Source organism: Pseudorasbora parva, chromosome 9 (genome assembly GCF_024679245.1).
Source record: "Pseudorasbora parva isolate DD20220531a chromosome 9, ASM2467924v1, whole genome shotgun sequence".
NCBI classification, from domain to species: Eukaryota; Metazoa; Chordata; class Actinopteri; order Cypriniformes; family Gobionidae; genus Pseudorasbora; species Pseudorasbora parva.
In genome coordinates, this window is record NC_090180.1 from 44,338,015 (window position 1) to 44,359,543 (window position 21,529).

Consider the following 21,529-nt stretch of genomic DNA (forward strand, 5'->3'; position numbering starts at 1 on the left):
AAAGCTCTCAGATTTCATCAAAAAGATTTTCATTTGTGTTCTGAAGATAAATGAAAGTTTTTAGGGTTTGGAACGACATGATGGTGAGTAAATTATGACCGAATTTAAATTTTTTGGGTGAACTATCCCTTTAAAGCTGTTGCTCCTTGCTTGGACAACAGTGCGAGTCTTTGTATCGGTAAGTCTGTGAGAGGGGAATATCCTGGGTTTGTTCATGACAGCTGAGTATCCGGGGGTCTGTGGGGTGGAATGTGACCCTCTGAAGTTTTTTTGTTAGTGGAGGGAACAGAATGGACAAAGCCATGACCTCCAGGGTCAAGCAGTGTTGGGGGTTTCTCTCACTCTTTGTGTCGTCGATTGGTTGTGTAGAGAGGAAATGTTTGACGTGACCAAGATCAGCATGACCGGTTCATCAAAAAAAATTAAAATAAACTGGAAAAAAAACTTTCAATTTAAAAGTCCATCCAGGTCATCAAATAAGTGGCTTTAGTATCAGGTGACATTTATGTGTGTTCTACAATAATACAGTTTGAACAGTAAACAAAGACAATGATCAATTATTCACGGTTAAATATACATTTTATTTGTACTTTTTTGCTCACTTTAGACATTTTATTTTTCAATCCAACAGTGCTAAAGAGTGCATTGTAAAATTGAAACTATATGGTAGAATTAATTTGACTGTTTTTTTTAAATAATTATTTTTTAATAATAATACAATTGTCTGTTTGTTGAAGACAAATATAGGGCATTATTTTATTATTTATTTATTATGAGCTTTAAGTGGGGTGTGCCTTTGCCATTTTTTTTAGTACAGATGTCTGTTGTTCCAGTTTTTGGGACAATATTTGTATTATTATTTTAGCCAGTGATGTGATATTTTAAAATAGTATGTATTTATTTATGTATTTTAGGGCCAACAATTGATTGATCTCATCTAACATAAAAGTTTTATATATATATATATATATAAATAAAATATATATACAATATACATACCGTACATGTATGTGTATACGTACATATTTATATGTACATATTTACACACATATTATATTAAAAAACGTTTATGTTAGATGTGATTAATCGCAATGAATTAATGTTGAGAGCATTTATGTATGTATGTATCTATGTATGTATGTATGCATTTCTAAGCACACCTTGTATATTACTTTAATAAATCAGTGGAGTTAATGCATAATGAATGGATATCCAATGCATATTTTAAATGCAATTAATTATTACAGATATTACAAATAAACAATATTGTTCAAGTTTATAGCTTAATTAGAATTTGAGCCGGTGATGAAGCAGAATGTAGCATTTCTTGGCTGCTTTTCTGTTGCCTATATTTGTTTACACATTATATATGTATTTTTACATTTAAAAAGCATTTAATTTAATTAATTTTGTCTGTTGTTCAGTGTCCAATGAAGATTGTATTGCTTTCGTTTGACTCGTGATGATGAAGTGCATGAGTGAGTCCACGGTGGCCCTGGTGAACATCCGGGTTTCCCGCTGGCACCGCTGCTGTGGCTCTCAGGAGCCATTTTGGACGCTGTTCAGCTTTTCGCATGTCAGTCCCTCTCCTGCCCCCTCCAACTGCCCCGGCAGAGGGGGAGAAACACACAAGCTCGTGCACACAAGGGGGCTTCGCTTCTACTCCAAGCGTCCACCAAACTCACGGTCCCACCACGAGCTCCTCCATGCTGCCCCGGTCAGAATGAACTGCTGGATGTTTGTGCCACCAGGGACTTTATTTCCGTTTATTTATAATCTCGCTTCCGAGGGATATATTGTGTTGTTGTGAATGAGAGCTCGTGTTGTTATTGTAGCGTTGAAGAATCGCGCGCAGGCCCGCGGCTCCTTCGCGTTCATGTGTTTTATTTCATTCTTAAATGCTTTCACGACATAAAGGACAGCATTTATCGCCAGGACCCTCGAAGGAACGAATATGTTTGTTCCCTGGCTGACTTTTGCACTCATCTGGTGCACAGGTAAGGCGTTCGTTTACAGTGATTTGGTTCCTCTTCAATTAAAAGGATAGTATCTGATCGTAGTGTGGTTGGCTTTGTTACCAAACCTAGTCAGCTGCCTATCAGGACAGCGTTCTAGTTCGCACGTGCTGCCCAAGAATGCTCCCTAGGTAGGCAGCGCACAAGGTTTTGAAACACGGCCAGTGTTACCAAACCATTCCAGCGAGGGTTTGGGTTCAATGTAACATTAATCTGTTGTTCACTTACACGGGTATTTTGATATATTTTACTAGGTGTGTGGTTCAGCTCGACCTGGCTGTTTTAAAATTTATTTCTGGCCGTTTAAAGGCGCAATGGGCACAAAGTAAAACAGCTGGTTGTTGAAACAATTGCTCTCCACAAAACAGATTCGCCGAATGCGTTCATGTAACATTATGGTTTATAAGAACATGTAGATATAAAATAGTAAACATTTCCTTGCTGGGTTTTTTATTTTTTACAAAACTATATTTTTATTACATTTTAGTATATTTGTTTACTTCATTTTACTAAGTGTTTATTCCGTAACTGAAACTAAACTAGCACTTTAACAGACATTTGTTATAATGATAACAAAGTAAGCATCAGGTTCAGTGCTTGCCCTATCAAATAAAAAAGACAAAATGCATGAACTAATAATTGTTTTAAAAGAATAAAGGCAAATAAAAACATGTTTAATGATTATTAGGTTGAGCATTATGTTTAATGGTGTCAAAAAGACAGAAAATCAATACAAAATGTTATTAATAATGGCTTGAGCATTTAGTTCAGTTGTTAAAGACAAGCCAAATAAGAGTAAAGAGTAATTCATAATAATAGGCTGCAGTGAAGTGACTAAAATTTAATAATAAAATACAAATTTAAACATTACATTTATATAAGTATATAAATTAAAACAAAAGTGGCTATGCTGATATGTTTATTTATATAATGTTATTGTTATATCATAAAGCTGATTTAAGAATGATTTATTTCAGCTGAGACACTTCAAATGTGCTATGTTCACTGTAATGGTTTTGAATTGCTTGAAATATAATTGGAATCACTTCAAAAAGGAAAATACAGTTAAGTGCAACATGTGCAGCCCAAGTCTTTCCTATAGGCTACATAAAATTATAAGGATATCATAATTGTGTGCTTGGGACATGAGTTTAATGGTGAGTTTTATTTTGTAATCAGGCTCTCAAAAATTATATGCAAATTTCAATTTAGATATATCTGCCAATATATCTGTTATTGGCTTTCAAATCGGTGCATCCCTAATATATACACACACACACACACACACACACACACACACACACACACACACACACACACACATGTGTGTGTATTCAAATATACATAATAATTATACACAGTAAACATATATTACGTAAACACAAACTTTTATCTTTGATATGATTAATCAAGACAAATCTGACAGCACTAATATATGTATATGTTGACACTTGATTACCCTTTTAGTCCAATCTGTTTGTTAGTGCAGCAGACAAAGCTTTCTACTTAGTCCATTATTGATGCAGTTATTTTGATTTTGATCATAGTTTTAAGGAACTGTGAGAGAATCTTATCTTTAAAGCTAATTTGTAATGGAGACCCTTAAAGGTCCATGTGAGGAGGAAACCCCCTCAAAACAATGGAGTCTTTGATACACCCTATCAGTGTGTGTGTGTGTGTGTGTAAGCTGCGGGGTGGTGACGGGGTGAAGAAAGGTAAAATCGGGGAGTTTCGACGTGAAAGCTCTACACAGCGCACCATAGAAATATACTTATACTGTGTGTGAATGAGGAAAGTGGAGTGCTGTGTGTTTTAAGTTGGGGGCTGCTGATGTAATTCACTCTTATCATGTGACACCAGTATCAGTGACAAAGAAGCTATACATTGAACATGTGCCGATCTATCGGCGTGCATTAGCCATTAAAAGCCTGATGAACGTCGACTTATAGCCTGAACTCTGGTGCTAAAGCTTTCGTAGCCCTTATTTCTGTTGATCCTGGGTGCTTTAGTGAGTAGGTGGGGTCACATTTGCAGGGGGGATGGGTGGCTGGCAGCCATACGTCGAATTTAAAGGGGCAGGCTTTGTTTTTATTTATTTTTTTAAAGCATGCAATGAGCTTAAACCTCCTTGCTGGTGTAGCTTGTCCAACATTATGTCATAATCTGTGTTTTTCCCCCCATTTAAATCTGACCCCTGGAGGTATTTCTGCTCCTGTTGTGTGGATCATACGCTATGTAAACATCTCACAATCCTTGACCCAGTTCTTTGTGCAAATGTGTGCGGTGATGCACGGCGACGGTTATACGAAGACGTGCCTTCTGACAGCTGATCCGACATCTGGATTTGATTTGGTGGTTTTCTTAAAGACCACAGAAACTCAATTCACGGGTTATAAATCATCAAGCCCTGAAGTGTGTGGTTTGTGGCTGTGTTTTGGTACTGAGTTTTGATGGCTTGTTGAACACACGGGTTTCTGATGAAGGGGTTTTAAGTGTTCAAATGTCTCATTAGGTTTTGATTGACAGGTAAATGTTGATTGTGATCTACTGAATTACTTAAAACCAATATTTTCTATTATTCAGTTCAGTTATTTTTTGACCAATACCTGGTTAGGTGCAGCCACACTTTTAATGCATTATGCATACCAAAATATAAAATTGTTTTAAAGATAGCAAGGGCAAGTCATTTTAATACTTCTTAGCACACTGTGCAAATATAAGAATAACTTCTTCACAAAAGGCAAAAAGACATAAAGAGCATTACATGCAAAGACACACACACACATCACAAAGTAGTAAAAGCACATTTTATACATATGGTTATAAAATAGATTTAAAACAAAGACTCTGCAGATCTAATATTCATTGGCAAACTATTCCATAACATTGGAGCCATCACCGCAAAAGCTTTCACTTTTTGTTTCATATCTAGGAACAGCCAAAAATCCATGTTTTGAAGATCTGAGACACCTGCCTGTTTCATGAGGTCTTAAACGTTCTGCTAAATACTTTTAAAATAGATTTTAAACCATAAAAGAATAACAATACCATAAAATGAATTGGTAGTCAATGTAGTGAAAATTGTATTCTCTTATTCATATAGTTGATATACTTTTGCCATTGCTTATTTATTTGTAATAGTATCCCTGCTTTGTCTTTTATTGTATATTTTTATATATTTTATTGTTCTTTGATATACATTCTTGTATTTTCTTTTATATTTAATTGTCTTTGTAATTTATTGTTTGTTCCCCTTCTACCCCGTCCCTCTAGTGAGGAGACGAACAAAATAAGAATTTCATTGCACCTAGTGTATATGACATTAAAGATCGTGAACTTGAAATCTGGAGTGATTTAAAGATCTAGTGCGAGAATCTAGCCGCAGCATTTAGTACCAAAATTGTTTGCCGTAGTAATCTTTAATCAAGATCTGAAAAGTAACTTCTGGTCTGGAATGGCGTTCCCTCTCAGATGATGTCAGTTTGACGGCTTGGGCTTGAATATCCTTAACCACTCCTCTCCAACCGTTAGTCTGCTATGAGCGAGAGATGAAGAGGAGGAGCGCTGAAGTCAAACCCTGCCCTCTATTCAATATTCGTTTCACTTGGAAATGTGTCACAGCACTAAAATAAAATCTGTTGCAACTTCCAGTTCACTGGAACGTTAAGCTTCTTACAACTCTTTCAATCTTTATTTTAAAAAGTTAGGGTACATTAGCACGATAACAATGTACTAAAAATGGAAAAAATGTCCTTTTGTGTTTTTTTTGCATACAGGTGACAACATTGTCAAAACTATCCCTATTCACACGGAGCTTGAAAAATGATTTAAAAAACCCCACTGTATTCTGCTAGTTGGCAGTGTCACTTTATAAAGACACCCTACGAGCCTATAGACTGATTAAGTAACACGCATGCGTGTGACGTTGCAGTTTTCACAAATTTACATTTTTGTGAGTATGGAGACTGTAATGGTATCTTTTTTTGAAAAACATCCACTTTGAAACATTTTCAGGCCTTCAAAATGCCGTTGTTCTGTATGAATGGCCAAAATGCTTTGATTTAGTTTTCATTTCATTTCGTTTTCATCATCAAAGGTTTCCATTTCGAGTTAAAAACAGTGTTACTTTAGACTTAGAGGTAGGAGAGTTTGCAAGAGCGAGTGAGTTGATGAGTTTACCTGTTCTGATGATGTCAGTTAATTTCCTTACAACCTCTGTAGTCCCATTTAGGCACTTGTTAACAACCCACTATTATAAATGAAATAGTTTACTTAATATTTATACATGCTAGTTTCCTTGACAGAGTTCAAGATTTTTTTTTTCATTACTGGAGCTGACAGTTTGCTAAGTTTCTAATGATTATTAAACGGCAAGCACAAACTATGCAAAAGCGGCAGCCCTTAAGGTGCAACTCGATTTCCTTCAAGTGGACTATATTAGTGGAGTAATGTAGGGAATAGTGAATGAGGGTATAGGGGGCGATTTCGAACACGGCCATTGACTTTAGGACGATGGAATTGGAAGTGCTGAAATGCAACTGATGTCTTGGTTTTGGCCTAGAAACAATTTCCCTGGCGAATGTATTAAAGATTGAGAAATGATTGCATGTGTTAATACGTCTCTTTGTCTGTCTTTCTTTTTCTTTATCAGGAGCCAGTCATGCGGAGGTGGCGACCAGAGAGTGTGTCTACTACAATGATAACTGGCGGACAGAGAAAACCAATCAGAGTGGCTTTGAGAGGTGTGAGGGGGAGAAAGACAAGAGGCTGCACTGTTACGCCTCCTGGTTGAACTCCACCGGAACAATCCGCCTGGTCAAAAAAGGCTGCTGGCTCGACGACTTCAACTGTTACGACAGGTCAAAACGTCTTTATATGATAGCACCATTTTGACTCTAAATGGTCCTGATATCTTGATATCGTCTGCCAGACAAATGGTTTCATCGCAATCTTTTGCTTCTAGTTTTAAGAGGCCAAATGTTTTAAAATCCAAAGTCACTTTGCATATCACAGGCTTCATTGGATGTATTGGATAGAAGATATTTAAACAGTTCAAAAGTTTGCGGTCTGTAAAATGTTAACATTTTTTGAAAGTAGTCTTTATTTGATAAATACAGTAAAAAAATATTACTGTCAAATATTATTGTTATATTTTCTTTTGTAATATATTTTAATGTAATAATTGCTGTGATCAAAGCTGATTTTTTAGCATCATTGCTCCAGTGTTCAGTGTCACATGATCCTTTAGAAATCATTCTAATATGCTGGTTATTATCCATTTTGTGCTGCTGCTTCACTCCAAACTTTTGAATGTTAATGGATAATGAAAATAAATAAATTCATATATATTATATTTGTAGGTAAAACCAGTGCTTGACATTTTTTTGCCCACCAGCTACTGTATCTAGTGGTATCTAGTTACTAGTTTCACTGGCCAAAATTTTGACATCTATACCATGAGGAAAATTGGCATAGATATTTATAATAATATCTCATAATTTGGCAGTAGGTTTATTATGCTTCTGTCACTTTAAGACCTGACGCACAAATCCATTATAATGTTATACGTGTACAGTTTTTACTGTTAAAAAAACAACAACAAGTTTTTAAGTGAACATAAATGTTTAAGTGAATCCTTGGCAAGAGCGGCATTTTGACATTATTTTGTTTGTATTTGTCTGTTTAAGTGCAATAAGCACGTGAAAAAGAAGTGGGAGTGCATTACACTGCTGAAATCTACCCACACTTCGCAGATTTTAATGTCAAGCCCTTTATTTTGAATTTTTGGGAAAAATAAAAGCACCTGAATAGCTTTGATGCACTAGAACAAACACTTTTGCATGGGGCCCTTGAAGTGTACAGTAGACATTTATTTTTTATAATCTGACGAATTTTTTATTTGTGTGAAGTATCTCTTTAATTTTATATATACAAAAAAATCTCTTAAATGAACACATACAGATGTAGGTGACATTAGGGGCTGAACAATTAGGCCTGGAAACAAAAGTTTTTTTGATTTTCTTGCAGACATCAAAGTTTCTACTATTAGATTTATTCTATAATTTAGCAATTCCTTTCTACCACTTAGCAGCAATTTGCCATGTTATAGCAACAACTAATTTTCTATAAATCCCTTTCATTGTTTTCTGTGTGTGTGAGCAGACAGGAGTGTGTGGCCACTGAGGAGAGCCCGCAGGTGTTCTTTTGCTGCTGTGAGGGAAACTATTGCAATGAGAAGTTCACACACCTGCCTGAAGCCATCACCCCTGCAGGTAAAGCAGCATTCATAGGTCTCTTCGCAGCTGTTGGGCTCCTTCTTCAGGCTCCTCTGGCCAACAAATATCTGTGTATGGGACTTTTATTACCATTTGTCATGCAAGTAGTCATAATTATTGTCAATGTTTTGTAGAGCTGCAGAATTAATTAATTGTTAGAAGATTGCGCCCTTGATTTAAACACCCACACCATCTCATTCCTAAACAATGATTCTCCTGTGTCTATTAAACCTTTGACAAAATCATACCAGAACATTCAAATCTGCATCTGACCTAGTAGAGAGAAGCAGTTGTCATGTATGAAACAGATTCAAAAACAGGTTTTTTCCGATTATCATTATTTCTGTTACGAATGTTCAGATTATCACAGAAGTACTAGGATAAAAGTTTATTGTTCAGATATGATCATGAATGTCTACAGAAGCATTTAAAATAAAGTAAATTGCCTTTATAAAGTAACATGGAACTTCAAATTACGATTGTATTGATTACACTGATTACGCCACCAGGTATCGACTAGTGACTTCTAAAAAAAAATTATGTCATCATTAATTCGAGAGATTTGTTCAAAAATGCTGATTCATCCAGTAATGAATCAAGTGAAGTCGTAATGATTGATTCATTGACTCATTCATTCTTATAAATTTGAAATATACTGCAGCAATTAATATTTGTCAGAACCTCTAGTGCATTTCATGTTATATAGTTTCGTAGTCTATTGAGGTGTGTGAGAGAATCGTGAAACAAAATGATGATTCTCAAATCCAGAATCGCACAGGTCTAAACATTTTATTTTTTATTATAGAAAATAAAATGGATAGTTCATAGCCTGGCTCTGCCCTCCTACGTACTTCCGCTCAAGTTTCATTTTCTTTCAGTACTACGTCTGGGACTGCTGTGTATTCTTAGGTTTTCTCCAAACTAATTTTTACCGGTTGAGTTACCTACTGCTTTTGACAAACACCAAGGTCGTGTGGTGATGTAATAGCTGTCCGAATCCACATCTCGGAGTTTTCAAGAATATATCACTTCAAAATTCGCTATTTATAATCCTTTTTGACCACTGCAGAGCACCGTACGGTTGCGCTTTGCTGTTATTTGGATGCATTTCTAGACTTGTATTTCTTTAAAATGCTGGCAAGTATTCACAATATATTTCATCACCGCTCAAACAAATTAAAATAAAAGCACATAAACATTTGAATTGGGCCGTTATTTATAGCAGCATTTATTATCATACCTAGCATATGACATTTTATTTACAGCATACAATCATGTTACGGACCACGTGAGCGGTGCATTCCCGATCACGAAACTCTCCCGGCCACCGTGGCGTGAATAAATCACAATCCAAATGCACGAGTTGTAGGTTTTATCACTGAGGTTGCCTGCACATGTGTTTTGACGGATTTCCAAGTGTGAAACAGGCGAAGGGCGCATGACATACGTCACAACCAAACGTTAGCGATTGGTTCTGGCAGATCCAATAGTTTTATACTTCAACAGAGTACCCGCCTTCGTGGAAGTAAACGCTTGTCAATGGAGAGTGGCCAGACTCTATGTACAAATGAAATGTATGAAGGTCTGGTAAGACCAGGCGAGAAGTTCACCCAAACATGAAAATTCCTCACCCTCATGTCATTCCAAACCTGCAAGACTTTCGTTCATCTTCAGAACATGAATAAAGATCATTTTATGAAATTTGAGAGCTCTCTGTCCCTCCATTGAAATTCTGTTCACCTAAAATTTCATAAAGAGATTATAAAATAAATCCATATGAATTTAACTGTTTAAACCAATTCTTCTGAAGTGACTCATTCGCTTTATATGATTGAATTTCTGCTTTTATTCATATATAATCATTGATCAGCAAACACAAACAGAAGCTCGACTGTACTTGCTTGACTTTCTTCCGTGACCAATTTTGATCCATTAATATTAATACAGTTGATGTGGGGCCATAGCTGTGCATTTTAAAATGGCTTCAAACCTTTTTTATCATTTGCATTTTATTTTAAACCTGAATATATTCCTTGTGTGTTATTGCTGTTGAGCTGAGGTTATGCTCTGTTTTCTTGTAGTAAAAATTCAACCTCCAGAACCGGGCCCTTCTCTCTTGGGCGTGCTGGTTTATTCCCTTCTTCCTCTGGCCATTCTCTCTCTGGCCATGGTGCTCGCCTGCTGGACATACCACCAACGAAAGCCACCCTACAGACACGTCGACATCGGCCAGGTCTGACAATTACGTGTGTCTTAGACCTGTATATCATTTGCTTCATTCCTAAACAGGGACTTAATTTGTTACAATGTTGCTTTTTCGGTTCAATGTATACTGAAATGTTTATGCAAGACACGTGAGTAAAACTGCCCTCTTATTGGCAAGAGTTTCCTCTATGTGATCCATAAAGATAAGTTCGCTCCCCAAGCATATTGTGGCTTTATCTGTAGCTGTCGTGACACATGGAAACACTTACTTTATTACCTTACCAAACACAAAACTTCCACTTCATAGTAAGCGTATAGCACTGACTTCAGTTACCCGAATGAGCCTGTGTTATCAGTTTTTACCAGTTGTAATACCGCTGGATGGCGCAATTGACCATTCAGGATCAAGTATTCCACAGAGCCATGTAATAAATATATTTAATTATTTGTATAAACGTATAACGCAGTTACAACCGGAATCGCAGCATTTTTGTAATGAATTATTGAAGAGCAATTACACAACATTAAGACAAAGAAGCACTATTTGGTTTTCAACTATGATAACTAATAGGCTCACTCACAGAATCAGACACAGCTGCTTTTGATACAACATATTACCCATTATGAATTATGATACCGCTTGGTTTGTAGTGTCAGATTGCTTTCTCACCTCAACCGAATCACTCTGGAGTTTGTTTTCAATCGGGACCATCTCGTTTAGGCTATCTCTGAGCGATTGTTTTGGTGCGGATCCAAGCATGATTGCCGTGTTCATAAATGCTTAAATCAAACTAAGAGAAAATGATTTGAGAATTCTTTTAAATAAAAATGTGCTAAAATGTGTAAAAGATTTTTGTAGCTCCATACACTGCCATTCATTTAATTTAGCAAGGATGCATTAAATTGATTAAAAGTGACTGTAAAGGTGTGTAAAATGTTACAAAAATATGTATATTTTTAATAAATTCTGCTACTTTGATCTTTCTATTCACCAAAGGATCCTGAAAGAACTGTACTACTGTTTCCACAAAAATATTAACAATAGAGAATGATTTCTGAAGGATCATGTGTTGCTGAAAATTCAGTTTTGAACACAGGAATAAATTACATTTTAAAATGCATTCACATAGAAAATGGTAATTTTAAGATGTAATAATATTTCACAATTTATACTGTATTTTTGATCAAATAAATGCAGCTTTGTTAAATTAATAAATCAGAATGTATACCATAACGAAATATTACACTGCAAAAAATGTCTATGGTTTACCATATGTCCTACTAAATTTATGTTGTATGATTTGCCTTAATACTATTTCCTGTGTGTGCTTTTAAAATGGTATTTATTTAGATTTTTTTTTTTTATTAGGAGAATGGTCTTCCTCCACCTTCTCCTCTGGTTGGACTGAAGCCCCTGCAGTTGCTGGAGATGAAGGCCAGGGGGCGCTTTGGCTGTGTGTGGAAAGCCCAGTTACTGAGTGAATATGTGGCGGTGAAAATATTTCCAATCCAGGTACATATTCATTCCCCATGCACCTTGAAAAGGATTGCTTGTTTTTGTTTTCCCAAATGAGTTCTAAAATGTGACTATAGTGCTTGATTCTGAACCGATGTGTATATTAACAGGACAAGCAGTCGTGGCAGAACGAAAGAGACATTTACCTCACAGAGGGTTTTAAACATGAGAATATTCTACACTACATCTCAGCAGAAAAACGAGGCACCAACCTTCAGATGGAGTTGTGGCTGGTCACAGAATTCCACGAAAGGGTCAGTGTGTGTGTTTCATTTTTCTGTAAATGTCCCTATATGTATAACATTCAACCTCATTGTGGGGAAAAATGGATCAAACAATAAGACATTCATAGACGCAATCATAATGTCATAAATATATCAAAATCTTTATGCATTGCAGGGCTCGCTAACAGATTACCTGAAGGGGAACCCGGTGAGCTGGCCTCAGTTGTGCCATATTTCCGCAAGTATGTCCCGGGGCCTGGCGTACCTTCATGAAGACCTCCCTTACCGTGTGGAGGGACCTAAACCGGCCATTGCACACAGGTACACAAACCTGATGTTGCAGCATTTGATGTGTGCTTTAAAAGAGAGTTTTAAATATTATGCTCCTGCTGTGTAGTGATAAGCAAGTGAGAGTCAAAGATGTACTGCTGTCACTGTAGGCACTGAGAGAGTTGATGTTTGTTTTGCAGAGATTTCAAGAGTAAGAATGTCCTGCTCAAGATGGATTTATCTGCAGTGATTGCGGACTTTGGGTTGGCGGTCCGCTTTGAGCCTGGGAAGCCGCCTGGTGATACACACGGTCAGGTGAGTATCTGAGTGCAAACAGATGAAGACAAGCATTTGTCTCTTTACATCCATTAAAAATATACACAACCAGTTTAAAGTTTGGGGTCGGTACAATTTTAGAAAGTATCTTATGCTCTCTATGCTTATTTGATCAGAAATACAGTTTAACAGTAATTTATACTCTTTTTTTTTTATATACAATTTGTATTCTTTAATGAATAGAAAGCTCAAAAGAACAACATTAATTTAAAATAGAATTTTGAAATTGTGTCTTAACTGACTTTTGATGAGTTTAATAAATCTTTGCTGAATAAAAATATTTTTTTTAAAGGTAAAACTTTTTAATGTATATCAAATTTAAATGTATTGTTATTCAGGTGCATCCATTTAGAATAAATAAAACTAACAATAATCTGAACACCTAGTTGAAAACTAAATTCAAATTCAAAGGGACAAAATACAGGTCTAAACTTGGTCTAAAATGCTTTGAACTGGCCCACTTCCAACCACTTGGAGAAAAAAAAAAACATTTGACCGAATTGCTTTCATTGTGTAAATGCTCATGTGGTCGAATGTGTTCAAACAGTCACAAAAGTCCGCCTACTGACCTAAAGTGAAAACATTATGGGAAGCACGCTAGCCAGACAGGATTTTAAAGGGTTAGTTCACCCAAAAATGAAAATTATGTCATTAATTACTCACCCTCATGTCGTTGGACACCTTCGTTCATCTTCAGAACACAAATGAAGATATTTTTGTTGAAAGCTGAGAAAGGCTTCAGAAAGGCCTCCATTGGCATTCAGTACATTTCCACTGACCCACTCACAAGACCCATAAAAGGCACTAAAGACTTCGTTACAAAGTCCATCTCACTACAGTGGCTGTACAATCATTGTACCAAGCAGCGAGAACAGTTTTTGTGTGCAAAAGAAATCAAAATAATGACTTTATCTGCCAAGATATTGTCTTCCGTGTAGGTCTCGGACGTGAACTCACGCGATAGCGGCGCTCCTCCTCTTCCGGGTCATGTATTCGCTGATTCAAACGGCAGAGCTGCGTCATATTCTCGCGCATGCGTCGAGTTCACGTCAATAATTTGGTGGGTTATATCGTTATTTTGATTTTTGTGCACACAATAACTATTTTCGTCACATTGTAAAATGATTGTACAGCCGCTCTAGTGAGATGGACTTTGTAACAAAGTCTTTAGTGCCTTTTATGGGTCTTGTGAGTGGATCAGTGGGAATGTACTGAATGCCAATGGAGGCCTTTCTGAAGCCTTTCTCAGCTTTCAACAAAAATATCTTCATTTGTGTTCTGAAGATGAACGAAGGTGTTACAGGTGTCCAACGACATGAGGGTGAGTAATTAATGACATAATTTTAATTTTTGCGTGAACTAACCCTTTAAATTTAGCGGCTGGAGACCCCATTTTGTTTGGAAGACCAAAAAATTTACCAAGCACAATGTTCTCTCACCTTTCCTGATTTCTAACACGCACTCACAGCATCAGAGCCAGAAATGAAAGCTGCTGCTCTCTGTTTGTTTTACCATTGTATCCATTCACGTTCATATGTAATTTGCGCAAGCTTATTTTGTCCATTACCTCAAAAGTTCTAAAAAAAAAAGTCCATGCATTTACCTGCCCCCTCCCCTCGGAGAAATCAGGACAAAAGTGTTTGAAAGTGGACAAAAGAGACGGATCAAAACACCAGGTGTAAATGGGAATGTGTCTCCCTCATTCACTTGTGATCCGATCGACCAAAACGCATCTTAATACCAGGTGTAAATGAGGTCTTATTGACAAAGTCCCTAAACTCCACTGGCATGGCAGTGCAACTGTGTTTAACATGTTTGTGTTTTCTGTATCCTCATAGGTGGGAACGCGGCGTTACATGGCCCCAGAGGTGCTGGAGGGAGCCATTAATTTCCAAAGGGACGCCTTCCTAAGGATCGACATGTACGCTCTAGGACTGGTGCTCTGGGAGCTGGTGTCTCGCTGCACCGCCTCTGATGGTGAGTCCACACGAACATTAGGATCTCCGGCTCTGCGGATGCACCTTAGTTTTCAGTTTTGGGAGAAGGGCTTGACATTAACACCTGCCAATCCCCCAAAAGCGGGTGGATTTCAGCAATGGTGTGTAACAGTCACACCTACTAGTTACTTTGGTGGACTTAGTTCATTTTTCGCTACATCTCATTACTGAAATATTAATTGTAACTGTAGTTTTTTACAAAATAGATTCACAATACCAGCCATGCTTTCTCTTGCTCTCATATCTCCGACAGTGAGTGACACACAAATCCGCCTCCCCTTATTTATTTGCACTGGATGAATATTGGCCGTAATATATGACATTTAATAATCAACACTCAAAAAAAAAAAAAAAACAGAATGGCAAATAAACATTTAATTGAATAAACTCCAAATTGTTGTTGAAATGGTGGCTAGAATCAAACTTGCATTAAATGAAAACCACATTTGGTGTTGTCAACGCAGCCTTATGATTTATTGTAAACATACGCCTGTATAATGTGTGTCTCACTCAGGTCCTGTAGGTGAGTACCAGCTGCCCTTCGAGGAGGAGGTGGGCCAGCACCCTTCACTGGAGGACCTTCAAGATGTGGTGGTCCACAAGAAAATGCGGCCCGTCTTTAAAGACTGTTGGATTAAACATCCGGTGAGAACATGCCTTTAATTAGGAGATAATAAAACTGAAATCATGATATGTGATAATCACAAAGGCGGTGATTAATTTAAATAAATGTGTACGCTGCGTGTTTCAGAGTTATACACGTGGGCAGCTCATAAACCGCTGGTGTTTACAGCGTCTCAGAGAAACTCGGTTCACAGTAAACCTCTGCATCTCTTTAGGGTTTGGGGCTCTTGTAACGTGCGTTTGGGACGTAAATTGCGATATTTTATAGTCACATTGATATATACTCACAATATTGTGGTCAAATTGTGCAGCCCAACAAAGCATTTTTTTTCTTTTATTTAGTATTTTTTATTTAGTAGTAGAAATAATAATTTGTATTATTATTTTATAATAATGAATATGGATTTATTCACAGCATTTTGGACGAATTGTGCAGCCTAAAAAACAAATATTTCTTATTTTGTTTATTTAATTTACAAATTTTTACTTTTTTAATTTAAGAGTGAGTTCACCCAAAATTCCCTCATTAATTCCTTACCCTAATGTCATTCTACACCCGTAAGACCGCCGTTCATCTTCAGAACACAAATGAAGAAATTGTTGTAGAAATCTGATGGCTCAGAAAGGCCTTCATTGACACCAATACCATTTCCTCTCTCAAGACCCAAAAAGGCACTAAAGACGTCGTTACAAAGCCCATCTCACTACAGTGGCTCTACAATAATCTTATGAAGCGGCGAGAATAGTTTTTTGGGGGAAAAAAACTAAATAATGACTTTTATAGTGGTGGGCCAATTTCAAAACAAATTTTTTAATCAGCGTATCGATTCATGATTCGGATTTTGTGTCAAACTGCTTAAATCACGTGACATTGGCGATCCGAATCATGAATCGATTCACTGATTCATAACAGTTCGAATCTTTGTTAACTGTTCGAATTAATGACAGAATTATCCTTTGGTGAACTAACCCTTTAATAGTATTAGTAATATAAATAATAATTATTATTCTGTAGCCGTATTAAAGGTGAACTATGTAGTATTTTTGCAGTAAAATATCCAAAAACCACTAGGCCAGTGTTATATATTTTGTTCAGTTGAGTTCCTACAATATCCCAGATGTTTCCAACTATTTGTAAATTGTGAGAAAATTGCTATTTTAATTAAGGACAGGGACGTTTCAGCATTGCATTTGAGGGAGTCGCCTGTCAATTGCGTCATATCTGCGTTACCCTCGGTTTCGGCTTTTATTTGGCAGGAGCGCTTTACTCTTAGCAGTGTGAACAACTGAACGCACGGAGTAAAGTCATAACATCGTTTTAAACACACTTAAATGTATCTAATATGATAAACAGAGCTCCATTACCTCAAAATCATAACCGGAAGAGCGGATCTGTGCAGGCGCCCGGCAAATGAGTCTCGTCCCGTCATAATAAAAGTCCCGGTATTCACAAGGCGGGTATTTGTTTAACAATCGCTCCAGCAGCTTTGCTCAGGTCCATAACACTCGGTCCTGCTCTGCTTTAGACTACAGAAACGTTAATAACCGCATGCATGAACGTGATTTCTGCTCGAGTCCTGTTTTTCACCGGCTGTGATGAGAAGACCACATCTCCCAAGATGCCGCGCTCACACTTTGCGTCATCAAACTACGCATTTATTTTGCATAGGCGCCCTCCAGTGGACAAAAGCTGCATAGTGCACCTTTAATATATATTCACAACAATATGGCCAAATTGTGCATCCCAAAAATGTATTATTTTTTGTAAATCGCAATTGCATTTTTAATCAGAACCACCTGCAGTTGCTCACATAGTTATAATATTGAAAATCAATATTTAAAATAATCTGAGGGTTAAATTTAACCTCTTTCTCTCCTCGCTATAATCATCAGGGTTTGGGCCAGTTATGCGAGACCATCGAGGAGTGCTGGGACCACGACGCTGAGGCGCGACTTTCGGCAGGCTGCGTGGAGGAACGCATCTCCACCATCTCCAAGGCAAACACCATCAACACGTCTACCTCAGAGTGCCTGGTCTCCATGGTGACCTCTGACAGCGACACGGACCTTCCACCCAAAGAGTCCAGCACCTGAACGCTGCAGAGCCGACACCTCTCCAGTAATGTGAACTTTGCTGCTAATTTGATCTCCTGATCGTCATGTATTTAATTTTATCTTTCTTCTCGCATCGTCGGATCGGTTTCACCAGCACATTCATCTACTGTATTCTTCCGAGAGGAAGGCAGACACGAAAAACCTCAAACGTGAGAAGACTGAACTCTCAGAGGGCATTCAGGGGATTGTTTCAGACTGCTGGGATATGAGCACACGTTACCTCATCAGTTTTAATGCCATTTTTATGTTGTTGTTTTTTTGCCTTCACTCCATGAATACCTCCATCCGAACGCTCTACCCTGGTTTTATCGAGACTACGCGACGATCGGATGACTGTTACACTAACGCAACCTTCCCAAGAGCACACAAGGTCCTCTTTGTTCTCAGTGAATTTTAGCCTAGTTTTATTGCTGTTTAACCGTACCCTGAAATGTCTCGTGGGATGTCGTTTCTCTTATTTCCGTTGGTGACGGCAGTCGTCTGGGACACTGGAAGCTGAAGGCAGCGGGACTGTTATGATTTGAGTTGCCTTTCGGAGCGTCGGGATTGATTTTAATGTAGCATCCGCTTGTCGTTGACGCATTGTATTGAAGTATCTGAAGTGCCATCAGTAGAGCATCCCGAGCGGCGTGTTTTAGCGTTCGTTGTTTCCGCGTGACAAGAGCTGCAGTTGAAGTATGTTAGTGCTGCGGCCGCACAAAGACCAGCGCTGCGTTACAGGTTTGATTTCAGTCACAGCTAAATGTATGGGTGCATCAGGAAAAGTGTGTGATGTTTCTCCACTACACTACTCAGGTAAACTGTGCACGTGATTGTGTGACCGCTCACTCTTTTACAGCAATAGTTCTCAGCAGTATGGTGAATCGCAAAGAAAAACCTGGGTCATGACTCGTCTTAAAAATAATTTGTGCTCAAAGAAAGTAGAGCTTATATTAAGGGCCAAGAGTGCCATTATTTTCATAACCGTTAAGCACGTTTTCTCCAAATTTTCTTTGGCGTAATGCAAAATGACACAACAAAAACGACCTTACATTTAAAAAAATATATATATATATTTAATTTGTAGAGCACAATTGTAAAATATGTTTACAGATATTCTTTACAAATTAATTTTTTTTTTTTTCTTGCATAACAGAAACAGTTTTTTTTGGTATCACAATGATTATTTTATTATTCCAAAACAGGTTTAATTTTCATGTCACAATATTTAAAAATAACTCACAATGGTGCTAAAATAGGATACATCTTAGGATATGTCTTTAATTTAGGAGAAAATAAAACAAAGTTTTGGCTTTTGCGGTATACTTTTTTAAATTTATTTTTTACAATAATTAAGCAACAGTTTTCTCCAAGTTATCATTACCATAATGCAAAAAAAATTGTCCTGCAATATAGAAATAATTTTAAATATTTTTTGTTCTATTGATGTTAAGCACAACAAAAAATGTATACATTTTTGTTTAAATGGTTTTTTTTTTTCTTGCATTCATAGTAATGTTTCAGCATTCGTTTCATAACATTTAAGCAACAATTTCTCCCCTAGATTATCATTACCATAATAAAAAAAATGAAATCGCAGGGTTTTATGCATTACTGTAATGAGAGAATTTTTGCTAAAATGCCTTTATGTCACAATGCTAAAAAAAAAATCATAATGGTCTTAAAATAGACTTTTAACTTCATGCAAAAATTCAACCCACAAGTTATCGTAATGCCAAAAAATACTGTCCCGGAATATAGAAATAATTTAAAATGATTTGTTCTATTGATGTAAAGCACAACAAAAAGGTCCTTACAATCGTGTATGTATTTAAAAACAAAAATGTATTTAAAATGTAACAATATTTAAAAAAAAAATCATAATAGTCTTAAAATATACTTTATTTACACCATGCAACACACGTTATCATTACAGTAATGCCAAAAAACCTGTCCAGCAGTATCGAAATCATTTAAATGATGTTTGTTCTACTGATTTTAAGCACAACAAAAATTACCTAAAATAATGTTTTTTTGGATTACTGTAATGAGAACAAAATGTGCTGAACTATTATGAAACTAATGTCCCATTATAAGAGAACCCCATAAAGGTCCTAAAACAGGCTTCATTCTCTTTATGGAACATTAAAGCTTTTTTGGGTCCATTTCAGCATTCAATTTATAACAGTTGAGCAACAATTTTCTCCCCCACATGATCATTGCCATAATAAAAAAAAAAAAGAAACACAGTTGATGTCGTTTTGTTTTTTTGCATTACTGCAATGAGTGAGAATCACATGGGTCCTAAAATAGGCTTTGTGACATTTTTCTCGTTCGCTTTTTGAGATGAAACATGACCTGGGCATTTCTCGATCCACGATCATCTCGGCAGTGGTGATTTCTCAGAGCTCGCCTGTTTCACGCAATAACTTCAGCAGTAAAGAAGACTGAATGTCCGTAGTGCTGGAATCTGCTCTGTCAAACTGTTCAATCGCCAGTGTTGTTCAGAAACGGGCAGCTTTTATCAAACTCATTCAGCGTAACACTAAAACCATCACTGAATATCGACCTTCATACGCTCAGTGATTAGATATACCTCAGATATTGTGAGTTTTTTTATATATAAAAATATATATAAATTATTTTATTCTGTTTTGTGGTAGCAATATAATTTAATATACAGCTGCTGTGATTTAAAGGAGATCTTTTTTTGTTTTTAATCAGTTCTTTTTTAAACAGAAGGTGCTCTGAATTTGACCGCCAGGTGCTCGGTGCATTTCACAAAGTTTCCCTTTGCTTTGAGTCTCGCATCCGCAGGTTAAACGGCTTCTGTGGTTCAGAATAACAGACGTGCACACCTTTCACACTTGTATTTTTGTTTGTCTGTGTGGTACATGTATTTTCTTCCTTTGTCTCCACCTTAACAATTGTATTAAGTTGGATTTGTCTTTTATCAAATCAGGGATTTGAAATATAATTAAAGTATTGCAGTGCAAGTTGTGCAAATTTTAGTTTAAGCCAAACTTTGTATCCTATCAGGTGTTGATGTGTGATGTATATAATGATATTAGATCTGCTAACTGATGTAGTCAAAGCATCTTTTACTCTTGTTATATTTCTCTACGTTTCACACAAACCCTGAAGAAGTGTTCATGCATTAGGACTACCTGAGTATAGATTTCCCATGATCCTTTGCTGGCCTGACGTGGGCTGGTTCTCATTAAGGAGATGATGGAGGTCTGTTGATGTGTGTTTTTTAATTATTTTTACTGCTGCTAATGTAGTAAATGTGTTGTGTTGCCCTTGTTTGGGTCATTTCAGATTCTGCTGCCATGTTCAGTATTTTGTTGAATTAAACATTTACCCATGTTTCTCACTTAAATGTCCTGTTTGTCTTTTACTATAGGATTTCTTATTCTCATTTCTCTCTTTTCTTATTTGTATTTATAGTCCATTTATCAGCTCTTAAAGGCACAATATGTAAGATGTTTGGATTAAAATATCCAAAACACACTAGAACAATGTTATATATTTTGTTGACTTGTGTACTTGCAATTGCAAGGACTTTTTTATTTTTACTTTTCATGCCTAACATCGATCTAGCTCACTGCAGTGTGCAGAAGTCTCATATTAGCCGTGGATTGAACGCACAGAGTAGCATTATAACATAACTTTCAACACACTCAATTGATGTAATATGATAAAACAGCACTGCGTTCCCAACATTCACATGAGCGGAAGAACTGGAAGCGATTGTCTCTGCGGCAGAATAAAAGCCCTGCTAAGTCTAGGGCTGCGTCCGAAACATGGAAAATGCTGCCTTTGGAGGACACATTAAAAGGCAGGATGGCATCAAGCAACATCTGAATCTAATGTATGCTTCACTTCCTGTCTCCTGAGATACCTTCATCTGATCGGTTTTTGAAGGCAGCATACATGTATCCTTCGCTGCCTTTGATATCCCACAATCCTG

At 36.9% G+C, this 21,529-nt stretch overlaps 1 protein-coding gene across 1 annotated transcript; it reads left to right on the plus strand.

Annotated features, from left to right (window-relative positions):
- Window positions 1–1,486: 1,486 nt before the first annotated feature.
- LOC137089249 (activin receptor type-2B) lies at window positions 1,487–20,938 on the plus strand. Its single transcript, XM_067452781.1, has 11 exons — window positions 1,487–1,997; window positions 6,667–6,874; window positions 8,178–8,287; window positions 10,372–10,523; window positions 11,865–12,008; window positions 12,122–12,265; window positions 12,411–12,556; window positions 12,706–12,820; window positions 14,680–14,818; window positions 15,353–15,483; window positions 17,356–20,938. Exons 1-11 carry the CDS (start codon window positions 1,955–1,957, stop codon window positions 17,554–17,556), a joined length of 1,533 nt encoding a protein of 510 aa, XP_067308882.1. The 5' UTR covers window positions 1,487–1,954; the 3' UTR covers window positions 17,557–20,938.
- The last annotated feature ends 591 nt before the right edge of the window (window positions 20,939–21,529 follow it).